General features: G+C 44.8%; 1 protein-coding gene across 1 annotated transcript; it reads left to right on the plus strand.

The window, feature by feature from the left end:
• The first annotated feature begins 14,085 nt into the window (after positions 1 to 14,085).
• LOC108798002 (olfactory receptor 2AT4-like) lies at positions 14,086 to 14,928 on the plus strand. The gene has a single exon (XM_018569697.1). It carries the CDS (start codon positions 14,086 to 14,088, stop codon positions 14,926 to 14,928), a length of 843 nt encoding a protein of 280 aa, XP_018425199.1.
• Positions 14,929 to 19,359: the final 4,431 nt, after the last annotated feature.

Raw genomic sequence — 19,359 nt, forward strand, 5'->3', positions numbered from 1 at the left:
CGAGGGGGCAGGTCGAGGGGGCGAGTCGGCCGGGGGGCGGAGCAAGTGTCTCATGGAAGGCCGCTACAGACAGGAGGGAAGAGCCGATTGTGTCAGATGCTTTAGCGTCTGACATGTTCGGGTAAACAGAGCGCGGGACTGGGAGTCGACCCGCGATCTACCAGCAATAGGTTTGCGATCGACTGGTAGATCGCTATCGACCTTGTGGGCACCCCTGCTTTAAACGATCCCCAAAGACTCATCTCTTCAGGGAAGCCTATCCCGCCTCAAAATAACCACTGAACTATCAATTTCTAAACAATTCATCCCCCACACAGCTCCCTCCTCATGTATCACTTGCCCCTCTCTTGTAGATTGTAAGCCCTCAGGGGCAGGGCCCTCCTTACCGTCTCGTCTTGAATTGTATTGTAACTCTAATGTCTTCCTTATATTGTAAAGCGCTGCGCAAAGTGTTGGCGCTCTATAAATCCTGTATAAAAATATTAATGTCATCCTGTGCCTCAGCACAAAACGTCCTCCATCTTCTTAGTTGAGCATCACACTCAGCATCATACAACCCTGAAGACTGAGGAAAGACTGGCAGTGCAGAGTGCCATGGCCCAGAAAGCATAGCACCCTGTACTCACAGTGTAATGATGCAGGGAGTGGCGCTGATGTGATCATGTCAGTGCTGCTCTTTGCATCTTCCAAGACTAAAGAGGAAGAGGACCCAGAGTGTTACATGACTTTCCAAAAGCCATCAGAGAACATAGTAGCAGGACCACCGGCGGGAAGGAAAGCATGGATCCCAAAGTTGCTCATTAAGCCTTGTGCACCTGCTGCACCCATATTTATTGAAGAAACATGTCACAAGCATCAATTAGCCAACGTTTCGGGGCCATGCAGGGTCCCTTCTTCAAGGTGACATAGTGACGATTGCTCAATGTAGCTTCACATGTATATGTACAAGAAAACACCAAAATACACCCCAAGAACCACCCCATGATGTCACAATGACGTCAGAACCAGCCATAATTCAAAGAAATAACAGATTCCCACCAACAAGTGCAATAGCATATAATAATAGTGCAAGGCAAAGACCAGGGTGCAATAGGTATAAAACATTATCAAACATCATATATACAAGCAGAAATGCTGCATACCTCAGCTCGTAGATTAATCAGTGGGATACTGATAGTGAGATCAGGAGGCAGTACCATGTTGGGTTATATGGCCGTGTCCTCAGCGTCTTGCACTATTATTATATGCTATTGCACTTGTTGTTGGGAATCTGTTATTTCTTTGAATTATGGCTGGTTCTGACGTCATTGTGAAATCATAGGGTGGTTCTTGGGGTGTATAGTATATTGGTGTTTTCTTATATATACATACACACATATATATACAGTATATATACAGGGCTCGAAAAATCGTCTGCTCGTCTGTAATTACACGGCCGTCCGGGAGCTTTACAGTCAAGCGATCGAGCGATCGCTTGTATCAGAAGCTGTCACTGCCGTTGCCGGTCCCGAGATCCGCTGTGCCCGATGCGGCCGGGACCGGCACGGCTCTGTGACAGGAGATCAAAGGGAGTTCAGTACACGAACTCCCTTTGATCTCCTCTCAGTCCCCGAATGCAGGAAGTGATGTATATTACATCACTTCCTGCATTCAGTGTCACTCTCCAGCTAGAGAAGCTGATGAAGCCGATCTCTGCTTCATCAGCTTCTCTGGGGGTCCCTAGGTGACATTAGGGGTCTTGGAGACCCCTGATGTCTCCCTAAAGAGGACCTGTCATGTAAATTGGCTATCCCATAGGGGGCTTCTTAGCCCCCCATGTAATAGCAATAAATTTGTATGTAAAAAAAAAAAAAGTTATAAAAAAATGAAAAATGAAAGATTCATAAAAAAAATAAAGAAGCATAACATTTATTTTTTTAAACATTTTTTTTAAGTCCGCGCCCCCCTAATACACACGCATATATGCGTCAGGTGCGCCTACGTGCCGCACATGTTGCATATCGCCGGCAACGTAGTGAAAGCAATAATTTTAGAGCCATTAAGGCCGGGTTCACACCTGAGCGTTTTACAGCGGTGATCGACGCGCCGTAAAACGCCCTGCAAGTGAAATCCCATTATTTCAATGATGGGAGGACACTAATTTGTGTCCTGCCGTTAACCTAAGGAGAACTATGGGGAAAAGCCCTAACCCCATAGTTCTCCTTTAATCACTGATAACACTAAACTGATGAACAGTAAAAGCGTTTTAATCGTCACCTATGGGCGTTTTTTTGCGATTTTTGTGGGCGCAGTCAATTTAGGGCTTGACATGTTTGGTGTCTATTTACCCGACGTCACCCCGACTTTTATGTTTTACTAAAAATATGGGTAAGAATAAATGTTTTATAACATAACGTAGGGAAACGTTTTTTTTTTTTTACATTTATGGTACTTTTTAAATTATATAGTAAAAAAAAATACCCCCTCCCCCCCGTGGTGATTATATACCTCCAAAAGAAAGCTCTATCTGTCCCCAAACGTTTTTAACATAAATTGCAAGGCTATAGTCCGGTCATGCTGACTGGTGACATTTTTGACTGACTGGTGAGACACTATCAAATGTTTCAAGCCCTGTATATATATCTACACATGTGAAGCTACATTGAGCAGTTGGCACTATGTCGCCTTAAAGAAGGGACGCTGCGTGGGCCCCCGAAACATTGGCTAATTGACGCTTGTGACACATTTCTTCAATAAATAGGCGAAAGAATTGAATGCTTTTGAGTGCTGGTGATCTCCGTCTTCTATCATATCTGAAGGTGCACGTTGGATTTCACTATCACTGATGGAATGCTGAGAAAAGTTCTGAAGTTTATATAAAGACTGGGATTGAATTAAAAAATCTGTTTTTTCCCCCCACATCAAGTGTTTGTTAGTATGCAGTGGACATTTTCTTGCGTTTGGGTTTTATTGTCTCAACTTCAAATACAAATGTCACCAGCACACAAAGACTCTCATGTCAGTGCAAATCCATTTAATGAAATAATGTCACTCAGAAAATCAAGCGCTTTCGGGGCCACACAGGGTCCCCGTCATCAGGTTCAGAGTAGACCATGTCTAATCCCTGTCTTGGGATTTCCGGTAAGGAGTTCTACAGGACCTATGGATATTTGGGTTTTATTGTCTCTCACATCATTTATCACTTTCTTTGGTATTATGCTAGGGCTGGTAATGATTACAATTTTCGTGTTCGATTAATCAACATTTTTTTAATCGATTAATTTCGATTAATTATAATGCACATACAGAGCCAACTACATTGGCCTATACACATACAGCACAGCAATGAAGTATTTAAATGAACTAGGATCACACTAATCCAGCACATTATTAATCTCACGTGCCCCACTCAATATGGCCGCCGCTTGAGTGGGGCAACTCAGAATAATAATAACGTGCTGGATTAGTGTGATCCTAGTTCATTTAAATACTTCATTGCTGTGCTTTATGCGTATAGGCCAATGCCTTGGCTGGCGCTCGTGCAGAAAGTTTCTGGGGCAAACTCACCGGCCCAAGTGGCTCCGTCGGCTAACAAAGGGGGAGGAGTCCGGCGTCACCGGACTCCTCCCCCTTCCCTTTGTTAGCCGTCACGGACATCGACGTCACCCGACTCCTCCCTCCTTCCTTTCGTTAGCTGACGGAGCCACTTGGGGAAGGGGGGAGGAGTCCGGTGACGTCGATGTCCGCGACGTCACCGGATCGCCGACGAGACTCCCGGAAGCCGGCGGAGAGGCGAGTGTTTTCATTAGCGATCAAAATAATTTTAATCGATCAAAAAGTTTAACGATTAATCGAGAAGGAATCTTTCATTTCCACAGCCCTATTATTATCACATATATTGATTGGTTTGGAGTGTGTCACATAGGAATTGGGATACGTTTGGTAACACCGTGATTTCAGAATACGCTCACTACTTTTCAAGTTCTGCTTTCACCTCCCTCTCTATTCCTCTCCTCTTTTGAAACCCACTGTACAGTATTCGCCTATTCTCTCCAATTTCGCTGAGGATTGCTGTTATATACCAGCCCCCGGACCGGTATCTCGCTTTCTTGATGACTTCTCTTCAGAAATACCCACTATAATTCTTGGTGACTTTAACCACCTCACGTCCATGGCCGTTCCTGAACGCCCGGACGGGAGTCTTGTAGGAGCGGGAGGGCGTCTTAAGACGTCCTGCCCCTCCCCACGCTCATTCAAGCAATCGGGCGTCTCTAGAGAGGCTTGATCGCTTGCAGGAGCTGTGGGTGTGCGCCCCGCCCCCGTACCTCCGCCGGCGGCGCCTCTGCCAGTCCCGAGATCCACTGTGCCCGGTGCGGCCGGGACCGGCACGGCGACGCTCTCAGTGGAGATCAAAGGGAGCTCAGTACACGATCTCCCTTTGATCTCTTCTCGGTCCCTGAATGCAGGAAGTGATGTATATTACATCACTTCCTACATTCAGTGTCACTCTCCAGCTACAGAACACCGGTGAGAAGCTGCTGAAGCAGATCTCTGCTTCATCAGCTTTTCTTGGGGGACATTAGGGGTCTTAGAGACCCCTGATGTCTCCATAAAGAGGACCTGTCAGTTAAATTGGCTATCACATAGGGGATCCCCTATGTGATAGCAATAAAGCTAAGTTTAAAAAAAATTAAAGCATCAAAAAAAATAAAGAAACTAAAAAAAAAATAGTCACAAATATTTTTTTTAAAAAAAAGAACACCATTTTTAAAAAAAAGTCCCCCCCACATACACACACAAACATGTGTCGGGTGCACCAACGTGCGCAAACTAAGATTCTACATATTACATAGTTACATAGTATTTGAGGTTGAATAAAGAATAAAATGAATTTCAGTACAGGCAGTCCCCAGGTTACGGACGTCCGACTTACGGACAACCCGTACTTACGAACCGAGGTCCACAGTTCTCCTAAATGTACCGGCAGGAGGAGCAATGCCTGGGCTCAAGTAGCCTCTGAGATCTGGCCTGATTGGGAAACTTTCACCCCCACACTGAAAAATGCCAAAAGTGAGTACATAAGGATATACAGGCAGTCCCCAGGTTACTACAAGATAGGGACTTTAGGTTTGTACTTAAGTTGAATTTGTATAATATTTTATAAACTTAATTTTTTTATATTTGTTTGCATTTTTTATTTTTATTAACTTTTTTTTACTTTTTTTACATTGTTTTGTCTTTTTAATTTAATTTTGTAAAACTTTTGTAAAAATTTTTTTTATTTTAATGCTGGGAGCAATAGCCAGCCTGCTATTGGATATTTCAAATTGCAATAGCCAATAGCAAGCTGGCTATTGCACCCGCCCACTGCCTTCTGTCAATCAGCAGAGGAAGCGCCTGAAGGAGAAAGTGCTCTATCAGGTTCTCCCATGCCTATTCACAGCAGGCAGTGGGCGGGTGCAATAGCCTTTTAAATGTATTTTACAATATGCAATAGCAGGCTGGGTATGGCTCCCAGTCTGCAGATGAAGAGGAGGCAGGGGGGCAGGGCAGAGGTGCCGCGGCCGGACGGGGGAACGGAGAAGCCGATGGACCAGGGGAAGACAGCAGCGAAGATACGGGGGGCAGGGGAGCAATGCAGCGGTCTGTGTCCCCATTGCCTCCGCCAACACAGGCGGGGAGAACAGCGGGGAGTTGAAGGGACACAGGCCGCTGCAGCCACAGTTCTACTAAATGTACCGGCGGCTGCCCGTACATTTAGGAGTACTAAGGACCCCGTTCGTAAGTACGGATTGTCCGTAAGTTGGGCGTCCGTAACCCGGGGACTGCCTGTACCTTGTATATGTGCATCAGGTGCTCACCCAAACCAAAGGCCTCGCCCCCTACAAAAACAAAGGGCAGAGCAGGACTTGTTGTACCCGGTAGTGGGGTGTTGTTTATTTATTTAGTATTTATTATATTCATATTATACACATTTATTTACATATATATAACCATATATGTCCATTTATTTATTTACTTATTATATACTTTTCAAAATGAATTCCCAGGTCACAACAACGATGTCGGGATGATCTGGATGACATTTGCATTGACTGCGCGAGCATCAAGTTCATGTCAATAAATGCAATGTAATTCAATAGCCACCATAGTGCTAATTTGTGCCCTCGTCAACCCGACTTAATCTTATCTTAACGGAACAATTTACACAAACTCTCGTTTTTCTCTTTTTTTTCCCCCTCGATGTAGTGCTGGAAAAGGAATAAAACTCTCCTAGAGTAAAAGGCATGCTTTCACGTTAAGCTTTAGCATTCCACTAAACTACATAAAAGTTGCAATAACGTGATTTTAATTAGCGGACTTTGTTGATTATATTTAGCTGAAAAAATATGGGGGGTGCCCAAATTATATAAATGTTGTATTGGGAAACATAACAGGAAAATGCATTATTTCTAATTTTTTTCTATCCCCCCCCCCAAAAGTAAATATAAGTATATTAAATTATTATTTAAAATTGATCATTCTGAATACCTGCTAATGAGTGTTACAATTGGCTCCCATATTCCTTTTGAGCATTAGTTGCTTGTAAAATTCATATTATTGGATACACTATAATGTTTGGCTGCCCCGATGGGCACCACTTCCCAATAGGTTATATTTAGTGTGAGCAAACAGGAGGGACGTTTGAGGTACCCAAACTACAACAGTATACACTGAGTAGCCAGATTATTATGACCACCCGATCAGTACTTTGTTGGGCCAAATGATGACTCCACGAGATGATGAAAGGTGATGCAAGGAATCTGACACTGCACTGTTGTCCTTCTGTTGTCTTGTACCAGTCTTGCCACTCTCCGTTCTGCCCTAACATTGACTAGTCGCTGACGGCCACAATTCGCACGTTCAGACCCAGATTTTCCGCTGACAGTCCGGTCTTTAAACACTTTAACAATGAGCCCCTCTTGAACATTTAACGCATTCTGCTGTTCTGCTGATATTCGCTCCATGGCTCCGAGCGCCAACAATCATCCCGCGTTCCAAGGCTGTTACATCGCGTTGTTTCCCCGTATCTTCAGAAAAAAATCACTTCTACTGTCGTGGTAAACAACCCGCTTCCCTATTTATAATGGTCTGGCCCTCTAGCAACTTCAGCTCCAAATTATAGCTAATTTGCCTACAAACGTCAGGTGGTCATAATAATCTGGCCACTCAGTGTACTTTGTTACCTAGAATTTTGGCATTCTTAATTCCACATAACTACAGGGGGTGCATTGAGGGGCCTGGCCTTGGGGCAGCAGAGAGAGTAAATCTCTCGAACTGCCCTAGCATATGGCAATTCCTTGAGTATTTATGCAATTCTCCATCATTCACCACTGGCCAGGAAACCCCCAGTGACCGTCTGGCAAAGCACAGGCACTCAAGATGTTCTCCCATTGCCTTCCTTACACTGCAGCAGGGCCACACGCCAGCCAGGAATGTACAATCAACAGCAGAACATCTAAAATAATAACCAACTACAAATCAGCTAGACTGATTACAGTACTAGCCAAGCTTAATTTCTAGTAGCCACGCCACAGAAGGTGGTAGTGGCTCCAGGACAAATACAACATATAATATACAGTACATGTGCATATTGTAAAGAAATATACATACAAAGATAGAGTCTGGTAATTGTCAAATTGAACTGCAACTGTAATAGCTAAAATAAATCCTTACAATCGCAGTACAATGTAAAGGGAGACCGTTTAGTTACAATGCAATTCAAGGCAAGAGGGTTAGGAGGTGTAATGGAAGTTCTGTTCATTCTAGCTCCAGTAGACCAGTACACTTACTGTGGCTCAGCCTCATAGCCCTGTGCACAGTTAAGCGACGTGTTCGTGGACATGCATGCACGCCATTACTGCTATTGTCACCAAACAGCCTATGTATGTAAACTGGAGTGTGTCATGGACTGATTGCTGAATAGTCCTCAGCTAGTTCTTAATTACCTGCAACCTAACCTGCTAATTCTGTCTACCCATGTACAACTCAACCTACCTTCTGACTATACTCTGGATCTCTGCTTACCAGCTGTGACCTCAGCCTGCTAATCAGATTCTGCCTACTGCCTTCTGCCTTGTATACCGCTATCCGGCTGTCTGACTCTGCTTCTGTATGCTGGTTTGGTGCCCCACTACCCAGCTGCTAATGACCTTGGCTTCTGTCTCACCTATGTTCCTGTTGCTCTGGTACCTCAGTGTTCCTGTGTTGGGTTCTTGCCCTGCAGTCTACAGTCAGGTGGGCCATGCATCCAACTACTGCTCAGAACCAGTACTGCCTGCATCACCGACACTCATGCCTCTCTGTGCCCTCACACTCCCTGTCTCCACTTCCAGGGGTGTTGGTCGAGAGGTGTAAAATAAGCCCCCTCATCAACTCGGCCTTAACCATGTATGTGACAGGGGGGTCCTGCTCATGAGAGCTTTCAATTTAGAAATAGGAACAAATGATACAAAAGGTAAAACCTGTGCGAGGATGAGTTGATGGAGAAAGTAGGATTTCAGTTGTTAGGTAGAGGTGGGATAGACTCCTGAAGAAAGGAGTGCTCAGGGATCTCCTAATGACAGAGTAAGAGATAGGCAGACATATTGGGGTAGGGAGTTCCACAGAATGGAAGAGACTCTGGAGAACTCCTGGAGGCGAACATGGGAGGAGATGACGAGGGAGTTGGAGAGCAGAAGGTCTTCGGAGGAGTGGAGAGGATGGTTTGAGATGTTTTGAGTGGAGGTTGGTGGGCAGAGTTGTGGATAACTTTGTATGTTGTTGTTGGTATTTTCAATATTATTTGTTGGGTAACTGGAATCCAGTGGAGGGATTGTCAGAGATGGGAGAGGGATGGAATCCAGTGGAGGGATTGTCAGATATGGGACAGGGATGGAATCCAGTGGAGGGATTGGCAGAGATGGGAGGGGTATGGAATCCAGTGGAGAGATTGGCAGAGAGGGGATGGTATCCAATGGAGAGATTGGCAGAGAGGGGCAGGGGATGGTATCCAATGGAGAGATTGGCAGAGAGGGGATGGTATCCAATGGAGAGATTGGCAGAGAGGGCTGGAGGATGGAATCCAGTGGAAAGATTGGCAGAGATGAGAGGGGCATGGAATCCATTGGAGAGATAGACAGAGAGGGACAGGGATGGAATCCAGTGGAGGGATTGGCAGAGAGGGGAAGGGGATGGAATCCAGTGGACGGATGGGTAGGGAGGGATGGTATCCAGTGGAGGGATCAGCAGAGAGCTCTGACACTAGAGAGGTAAAAGATCTGGTGATATAAAGTTGATTTTCTATAGAACAGAGAAGGATTTGGATCTCCAGAATAAAATGTCTGAAATGCTGACAATGGCCGTAGTTCCCCTCGAGGGGATTGTCTCCTCTCACAGATCACCTGGAATTACACTTCATCCCGTCACCTCTGTGTTTCTTGCTCTCTGACTCTTTCTTGGGCACCTCGGGGCCAATTAACTCTCCAGTGTCCCCGGGGCCACACATGCCATCTGGTTATATTCAGGAACCAGAAACGGATAAATACCAGAGTCAGAACTCTGACCTGGGCTCAGCTCCTCTGCTGGGATTCGCCATCTTTGCCGTCCAATTCTCCGCGATCTGGGCCGGTCCGGGCACTCTGTAAGTATAATCAGATCTGGTCATCTCAGGCAGCACCACACAGAGCAGAACAAATACCAGAGGAAGATTTTCAGACTCTCTCAGGGTTTTCTTTATAAGTTTTATATAAAACATGACATACCGTACGCTGCAGTCTGCCGGGAGCATTCACTCCGCAGTGTTCATTGTTCTGAGTCCCCCTTGTAGCCGTTTTATTACCTGTTCATCCTCCCGGCAGATCTCTTCATTTTCCACTTTCTTTACAGGGTGACAACACCCACTAATGACACTGTATCTAGGGAGCAGCATTGTCACCCTAGGAGAGAAATATGTCTGCAGTCTCTGACCATCCCTTCTACCAAGTCTGCAGTCTCCTCCATCCCCTTAATTAGTTGCCCTTCTCTGGACTTTCTCCAGCTCCAGGACATCCTTTCTGTTTTTATTTCCCTCTCTCCCTCTTTTTTTATCTCTTTTTATTTCTCTCTCTTTTTTTGTTTCTCTTTTTATTTCTCCCTCTCCTTTTATTTCTCTCTCTCTCTCTTTTAATTTTTCATTCACTCTCTCTCTCTCTGTCTTTTTATTTTTCCCTCTCTTTTTATTACACTCTCTCTTTTTATTTTTTTCTCTTTCTTTTTAGTTTCCTCTGTCTCTCTTTTTTTATTAATCTCTCTTTTTATTTCCTCCTCTCCCTCTTTCTATTTCTCTCTTTTTTTGTTTCTCTCTATTTGTATTTCTCTCTCTCCTTTTATTCCTCTCTCTCTTTTTATTCTGCTCTCTCTCTCTCTTTTTGTATTTCTCGCTCTTTTTTTATTTCCCCCCCTCTTTTTTAATTTTTCACTCACTCTCTCTCTCTTTCTTTTTATTCCTTTCTGTCTTTTTATTTTTCTCTCTCTTTTTATTCCTCTTTTTTTATCTCCTTTTTATTCCTCTCTCTCTTTTTATTTTTCTCTCTCTATCTCTCTTTATTTCCCTCTGTCTCTCTTTTTTATTTCTCTCTCTCTCTTTTTATTACTCTCTCTTTTTATTTTTCTCTCTCTCTCTTTATTCCACCCTCTCTCTTTTTCTTTTTTTCTCTCTCTCTTTTTGTTTTGTTCCTCTCTCTCTTTTTCTTTCTCTTTTTCTGTTTCTCTTTTTATTCCTCTCTCTATCTATATAGACAGTTGTTTCCAGGACAAGTGTCCTGAATGAAGTGTGAACCCTCTTTAGCTTTTCTGGTGACAACTCAATAGTTTGGATTTGGCCTCACTCATTTTTAGTCCCGGTGACACTATGGTGGACCTTTTGAAGGGGCCGGCAGTGAATCTTAACAGACTATAAAATGCACCTGACTATTTTTGAACGCATTGCACCACCCAGCAGAGTATGGGGGCTGTGGTCATCTTTGGTATGGTTACATTGCTTCTTATTGTAATAGTGCATTGAGGTGCCAGTGAAAGTGAATGGCACTACAATGCAGTTGGCACATTCATGTGCATTGCTCTATATTGCAAAAAATATGTGCAATTTACGGCAGGTACTCGTATTACTCGTACTCACCCAAATGCTCCCGATACTTATCCCGATACCGGAACTTGCGGTATCAAGAAGCTGGGCGGTGAGTCATTACACAATTGTTCCTGTCTAAATTGGCCCTGTATGTGAGATAGGGACCTTAGATTGTGAGCTCCTTGAGGGCAGGGACTGATGTGAATGTGCAACCATGTAAAGCGCAGCATAAATTGTCGGCACTATATACCGTGTTGCCCCCCAAAAAAAGACACTGTCTTATATTTTTTTGGCTAAAAAAAAACACACTCGGTCTTATTTGTGGGGTGGGTCTTATTTTTTTTCTTTTTTAATGTACAACAATCTACACTTATTCATGTACAAAAATATGGTGATCAGGGCAATCAGGGGTGCCGTACCTTTCCAAGAGCAATTTGCTAACCAATCGCTGGCCAGAATTAGCGAAGCGCGCTTTCACTATGGATTCCCCAGAGGCGGAGTGCATTTGGTATCACTCCGCCTGTGACAGGAGCCGGCGCTATAGCGGAGGGGTGCGCCTATGCGGCTCTGCTCCCTCCGCTGCCGCCTCGCTTCCTCTAGCGCTGGCTTCGTTGGCACCACTGATTCTCTCCTGCCTCTCCCGCGGCTCTTCAAGTTCCCCCTTATGCCACCACCAGCCCTGGGAATGGTCACAACCAGGTCTTATTTTCAGGGAAACAGGGTGAATACCTGTAATAAATGAATAAATAAATGTCTGACCAGGTATGTTAGATTACAGAGAGCACTGGGCAGAGCAGTCAAAATCTGGCGCCCATTGGTCATATTTAGAAGCACAACTGCTGTCTGTCTAAATAAATCTACACTGCCTGGCCAAAACAAAAGTCACCACCGGGATTTAACTAAGCAAATAGGTCTGAGCCTTCCATTGAATAAGTGTTATGATCTGGGGTTGCTTCAGTTGGTCAGGTCTAGTGTCAGCAACATTATTTGCCCCAGAAAATGAGGTCAGCTGCCTACCTGAAAATACTGAATGACCAGGATTTTCCAGCAATGGATTTCATTCTTCCCTGATGGCACATTGGACATATTCCAGGATGACAATGCCAGGATTCATCGGGCTTACATTGTGAAAGAGTGGTTCAGGGAGCATGAGACATCATAGTCACACATGGATTGGCCACCACAGAGTCCAGACCTTAACCCCATTGAGAATCTTTGGGATGTGCTGGAGAAGACTTTACACATAGGCCCGACTCTCCCATCATCACTACAAGATCTTGGTGAAAAATGAATACAACTCTGGATTGAAATACATTTTGTGATTGCATAAGCTTAATGAAATGACACCATTTAAACAAATCTAAGAGTGGTCCAATGAAATATTAGAGTGTGTGACTTTTTTTGCCCAGGCAGTGTATATTTCTTTGATATTTTTTGGGTTTTGTATAGAGTATGGAAGGCTTAGAATTCCGTCAGATTTTTATTGATGTCCATGTTTCCACTAGGGGGAAAAAACCTTCTCTTTTTGCTTTGGTGACCATTGTCATTAGGACTGAACATCCGAAATTTTGAATTATCACTGGAGCAGGCATAAGGGGAAAGGAGACTTGTTCTGGTGAGAACCAAGAGAGGATTTCCCGTTCCTTGGAAAGATGTTGTAAAAGAAAAAGGTTTGTCTTTTAATGCAAAGTGTGCTAGAAGTGGACGGAGGTATAAAGCAGCGAGTAGAGGGTTCAATGAAAATATTGATTGCTTTATGTGGTTCCTCTCACAGCTCATACACTATTATTACTTCTATTGTATAGTCTTCCTTTCATATTGTACTAGGGATGCACCGATACCAAGTACCGTACTCGGTACAAGTACAGATACTTTTCGTACTCCAATACTAGAGAAAAATTCAAAAGTTAGGAGGCAGCCGTCATTCACAAGGAGCACACTGCAGCGATGCCTGTTAACGTACAAGCGATCCGCCGGCTATAGAGCCGTTGGGTTAACTTGTATGAGATCCCGGTATGTGCGCCCCACCCTCCGCGGCTCCCCCCTCCCGCTGTCACGCTGGTCCCGGGCTCCGCTGTGCCGGGGACCAGCATGGTGCCTCTCGGACAGGGGATCAGATGGATTTCGGTACACGAACCCCCTCCGGTCCCCTCTCCGCTGTCAGAATGCGGAAGTGATGTATATTACATCGCTTCCGCATTCTTGTGTCACTCTCCAGCTTCAGATGCTGGAGAGAAGCTGATGAAGCAGATCGTCCGAAAACGACGATTGCGCCCATTACGCCACACATGTTACATATCGTCGCGAACGTCGCAGTGAGTACAATAATACTAGGGCCATCAATCACTGATGACACTAAACTGATAAGCGGTTGAAGCTTTTAAAGTGTTGCCTATGGTCAATTTTGGGTATGGTAGTTTTTTGCGATTTCGTGGGTGCGCGCAATTTTAAAGCTTGACATGTTTGGTGTAATAATCATTGTTTCCTAATATAATGTAAAATAAAACTTCAAAGTACCTCAGAGCTGAATACTGAAAAATAGCCTGGCCAGGAAGGGGGTGTAAACACCTGGTTAATGTATGATTTTGTTTTTATAAACATATATATAAGTGATGCACCGATACCATTTTTGTGAGTACAAGTACAGATACATGCCCATGTACTCACAGATACAAGTACTGATACATTTTTGTCTATTACCATGTGACAGTTTTGCTATAACAATAAAGACTAATGATTTCAGGACAGTGGTGGAGCTCCAGAACCAGGTCCCAGCTGCAACCGCTGAAACCCTGGTAGTTCTCATGAGAATTCCAAGTATCGGCACTGGTCTTTGAACTGGTATCGGTGCATCCCTATATTGTACCATTTTTTTTCTTCCAGGTGTAGACTACCAGCATAGTTCTGCAATGACAAATACTACTTTTCTCTCCACCAACTTTACAAATACGTCCTTGGACACAAGTGCTGCCATTGTACACATGACTTGCTTAATCATCATAGTAGTGAGTCATTGCACCTTCCTCTATTTCGTTATCATCATACTTCGCGTCTTCTTCACCTCCGCTAACATCAGGGAGACGGCTCGTTATGTCCTCTTCATCCACATGATTCTTAATGATACCCTGTATCTCATAATGGCCTTTGTCCTTTACGTAGCTTCCGTCTATTATGTTTACATCCCAGTCCCGTTCTGCTACATCATGTTGACAATAAGCACATCGACTTTCCGTGTTACTCCCTACAATCTCGCGGTCATGTCTCTGGAACGCTACGTGGCAGTGTGCTATCCGCTGAGTCACTCTCAGCTGTGCTCTCCAAGGAGGTCCACCATCACCCTTGCTTTAATTTGGACAGTGGCGTTATTATTTAACCTGGCGGACATTGTTGTCCTGGGCTCAAAGGTTGGGAAGAACTTCTTCTCTCTGTCTGTGATTTGCAGCCGGGCGTCAATGACGAGGACCACGGAACAAGGAACCATTACACTCTGTAGCCTCAGTATGAGCTTCTCCGCTGTGGGTCTCATTATCCTCTACACTTATATCCAGGTGGTGCTGGTTGCTCGAAAGATCGGTTCTGGCAAGTCATCGGCTTTTAAGGCTGGAAAGACGATCATGCTTCATGCATTCCAGTTGATGTTATGTATGATGTCCTTCACCTCTTATGTCATTGAAACCTACCTGAGACGCTATCAAGCCTTTATCGGTATTATTAATTATATGCTCTTCATGTGTCTGCCACGACTTCTAAGCCCATTAATCTATGGACTGAGGGATGATACTTTCCGCAAATATATGATAACGTTCCGATCTGCAGCACTCTAAATCCAAGGAGGGTTATAAATACACTAATATCTGTGATCATTTTTGTTTTATGAATAAAATCCTGAATGTATTAAAAGCCTTAAAGCGTTTAATAGAATATTGTCTTTCTTTTGCTAGATTGTGGCGCCATTAACAAAATATGCAGCCAGGTTACACCTGTTCTTCAGTCTCTCTAAAACTGAAAGTGCTGCCATTGTTCTTGTCAAGACAATCCTTCCCTCTGCCACTTAAAATATTACTCTAATTTGGCACAAGACATCTCTGAAAGTCCAAGTCCAGACAAATTTTTTTTTAATGTTGCCTTCACCTTGGGGACATCTCCAAAATATGCCCCTTCAGCACCAATGAAACCACAAATCTTCTCATCCACTCACTCGTTATCTTTCGTGTTGACTATTGCAACTCCCTCCTCATTGGCCTACCTCTACACAGGCTATCCCCCTTTTGTCGATCATAAATACTGCTGCTGGACTCATTCACATAACCAACCACTCAGTGTCTGCAACTTCTCCTTGCCAGTCCCTCCACTGGCATCCAATCACCCACCCCCCTCTGCCAATTCCTTCACTGGCTTCCAATCACCCACCCCCCTCTGCCAATCCCTTCACTGGCTTCCAATCGCCCAAAGGATAAAATTCTAAATGTTGACAACCACTTACAAAGCCATCCACAACTCTGCCCCCGGATATACAGTATCTCCAACTTTGCCCCAAAATATCACCCTAACCGTCCCCTCTGCTCCTTCCAAGACCTCCTGCTTTCTATCTTCCTCGTCAACTCCTCCCATGTTCGCCCCCAGGGCTTTTCTAGAGTCTCTCCGATCTTCTGGAACTCTGTACCCCAACCTTCCGGCCATCTCCTACTCTGACTGCCTTTAGGCGATCCCTAAAGACTCATCTCTTCAGGGAAGCCTATCCTACCTCAAACTAACCACTGAACTATCACTTTCTAAACAATTCATCCCCACGCAGCTACCTCCTCATGTATCACATGCTACTCCCTTTTAGATTGTAAGCTCTCACGGGCAGAGCCCTCCTTACCATCTTGTCTTGAATTGTATTGTAACTTTAATGTCTTCCTTATATTGTAAAGCGCTGCGCAAAGTGTTGGCGCTATATAAATCCTGTATAATAATAATAATATGTCATCCTGTGCCTCACCACAAAACGTCTTCCATCTTCTGAGTTGAGCATCACACTCAGCATCATACAACCCTGAAGACTGAGGAAAGACTGGGAGTGCAGAGTGCCATGGCCCCTGAGCATAGCACCCTGTGCTCACAGTGTCATGTTGCAGGGAGTGGCGCTGGTGTGATCATGTCAGTGCTGCTCTTTGCATCTTCCAAGACTAAAGAGGAAGAGGACCCAGAGGGTTACATGACTTTCCAAAAGCCATCAGAGAACATAGTAGCAAGGCCACTGGCAGGAAGGAAAGCATGGATCCCAAAGTTGCTCATTAAGTCTTGTCCACCTGCTGCACCACAGTCTAGTGAATGGGTTAGCTGGGGTCCGCACTTGAGTTAAGAAACCAAGGCATCCACTGCAAAATTAAAAGTCTTCCCAAATGGGGAAAAAGGAGGCATTTTAGGACAAAGAGTTGGCAGGTTATGGAGCCTGGAGATAGGCAATACTTTTAGTTTTAGATTGGAGTAGAGGACAGGTTTACTTGAAAGCAGATGTTAAGTGTATTGAGTTCCCTGTCCTCCTGGCCACTCCACTGGCTTAACATCAAATATTCCGTTTTTTTTATTATTTCAAATACATTTTTATTGAAGTATATACACCTCAAATATTCTTAAAATAATTCTAAAATAAGTGCTTAGTTATTTTGCAGAATCTGCGGCTCTTGGATCCCATGGCAGTGTACCAGGCACTAGACCTCTGCTCCAAGTGAGGCTAAGATATCATACTTTCTTCTTTGCTCCACATGGTCGCATGTTTGGCAGCCATAGGATTCCTGCAGTATTTATAATTTAAAGCCTTTGGAATAAGTAGGATGGACTGCTGAGTGTAGCTTCACCTGGAATGTGTCAGAGAGTTTATGCAGATTTATCCTATTTTAAATCTAACTTTGGAACTCCGTACCCCAACCTACCCGGGCCATCTCCTACTCTGACTGCCTTTATGCTATATATAGAATTTAGGGGTGATCCCTAAAGACTCATCTCTTCAGGGAAGCCTATCCCGCCTCAAACTAACCACTGAACTATCACTTTCTAAACAATTCATCCCCACACAGCTCCCTCCTCATGTATCACTTGCCCCTCCCTCCGCTGGTTTTCAATGATTTATTTAATGAATGGTTTTATACAATGATGTCCTTTACTGTCTTGTTCATGAGGAGATTTTTATACCAGGTCACATTGGTTCCAGTGAGTGTCATAGCTGAAGGTAGTATTATGATGTGTCACCTTATGATGAGGTCACTGTGCCGCTCTGATGAAGGGTCCCTGCATGGTCCCGAAACCTTAGCATATATGGCATGATGTGGGCGTTTCAATAAAGTAGAGAAAGAAGATTGAAGCTATATCCTGTGTGTGCTGGTGATTTACTATATACTTTGGAGTTCTGCATCCGTGAGATCACCACGAGCACCACCACTACTTCATGGTCACAAAGCTGTAAGGGGTGCAGGTGACCTGTGACATTATCACCTGCACTCCTCACAGCGATTGGACCTTGATTAAAGGAGAACTATGGGGTTAGGGCTTTTCCCCATAGTTCTCCTTAGGGTAACGGGAGGACACAAACTAGTGTCCTCCCGCCACCCTAAGCTCAGTATAGCTGAGTATAGCTCACTGTAGCTCGCGGTATACTGAGACGCCGCAGCTGAAGCGGATCCCTACAATTATGTCTGGATCCGCCCAGCTGCGTGAGTGACAGCTGGCTCTGCCTAACTAGAGGCAGAGCCAGCTGTATCCGCCCCCTCCACGTCCGTTCTGCCAGTCAGGAGAGGGGAATCCAGTCCCTCCCCTGTCACGGCTCTGTACCGTGACAGGATCGAGAAGTGAGCGAACGCCGGGATGTGTTCGCTCACTTCCCGATCTACTGAGCCGACCTGTGACAGTTTAGTTGTCACAGGTCGGCTAGAACTATAAGGTGAGTGAAAAGCAGTCACCTCATAGTTCTCCTTTAATGGTCGTGGTGCTCGTAGTGATTGATGGCGCCATGTTTTCCAAAATGGTAGAAGACGGAGATCACCAGCACTCAGTTAAAAGCATTCAATTATTTTGCTTATTTATTTAAGAAACGTGTCACAAGCATCAATTAGCCAACGTTTCGTGGCCACGCAGGGTCCTTTCCAAGGTGACATAGTGACAATTGCTCAATGAAGCTTCACATGTATATATACAAGAAAATACCAATATACACCCCAAGAACCACCCCATGATGTCATGATGACTTCAGAACCGGCCATAATTTTAAAAAAATAGCAGATTTCCACCAACAAGTGCAATAGCATATAATAATAGTGCATATGCTTCGGCTCGACTGAGTCGAAGTGACAACCGAAGCGGAGTGAACTGCCTGGCTGCAAATAACAGCTGGGCGTGACCAGCTGTGGTCTCACGGCTCCCTCCGCCCAGTTGTAATGACAGATCAGCGTCCCCAAATGATCTGGGGACACTGATCTGTCATTAAACAATAACAACAGGGCGGAGCCGGCCGTGATGTCCCGACCTGCTCCACCCAGTTGTTATTCATTGGCTGGGTCCTGCAAGAAGACTCTAGAAGGTGTCAGCCAATAGGTCGGAGGTAGCAGTCACTGCTAGCTCCAGCTCAATTGTTTTTTTTAAAATTCTTTTTCTCTTTAAAATATCTTTATTTTTTAATTTTACTATTTGTTTATATATATTTTAAATATTTTTTCAACCTTTTTTTTTTCCACTCTTCTCACTTATTTGCTATTCTGTCTCAGTACCATGGAGGTACCGAACAGAAAAGCAGAGCCGAATGCCGGTTATTCACTCACTGCTGCTATGGGGCCCGGGCACAGGGGGGCCCGGCCAGGACATTCCCCTGATGCCGTGCAGGCCACCTGGGTCGCACCTGCAGTCTTCCTCCCATAGCAGCTGAAGTGGGCGGAGGAAGCTGCAAGTGGCCGCCGAGTAGACTGGAGCTGTCACTACCATGTGCCCACTTCAGTGATCAAGAGTGGTGATCGCTCTTCTCAGCTCTCTCCGCTCAATGAGAAGAGTGATCGCCGATGCGGCTGACTTTTTTAAGGGGCCTCGCTCAGTCCCCCTTTGCCTACAATCCCCAGGACAGACCTCATTGGGCCCCTCAACTGCCTTGGGCCCCGGGGGGGCCGTCGCACCAGCTGCGCCAGTGGTAGGTCCGCCCCTGCTTGTGTCTCAGCTGCATTCCTGTTGCTCTGGTACCTCAGTGTTCCTGTGTTGGATTCTTGCCCCGCAGTCTACAGTCAGGTGGG

Source organism: Nanorana parkeri, unplaced genomic scaffold (assembly GCF_000935625.1).
Source record: "Nanorana parkeri isolate BGI_ZX_2015 unplaced genomic scaffold, ASM93562v1 scaffold1380, whole genome shotgun sequence".
In the NCBI taxonomy this organism is placed as follows: domain Eukaryota; kingdom Metazoa; phylum Chordata; class Amphibia; order Anura; family Dicroglossidae; genus Nanorana; species Nanorana parkeri.

Bases quoted from the DNA above. Each gene is read 5' to 3' on its own strand.
- LOC108798002 (XM_018569697.1), top strand. From the start codon at position 14,086: ATGACTTGCTTAATCATCATAGTAGTGAGTCATTGCACCTTCCTCTAT.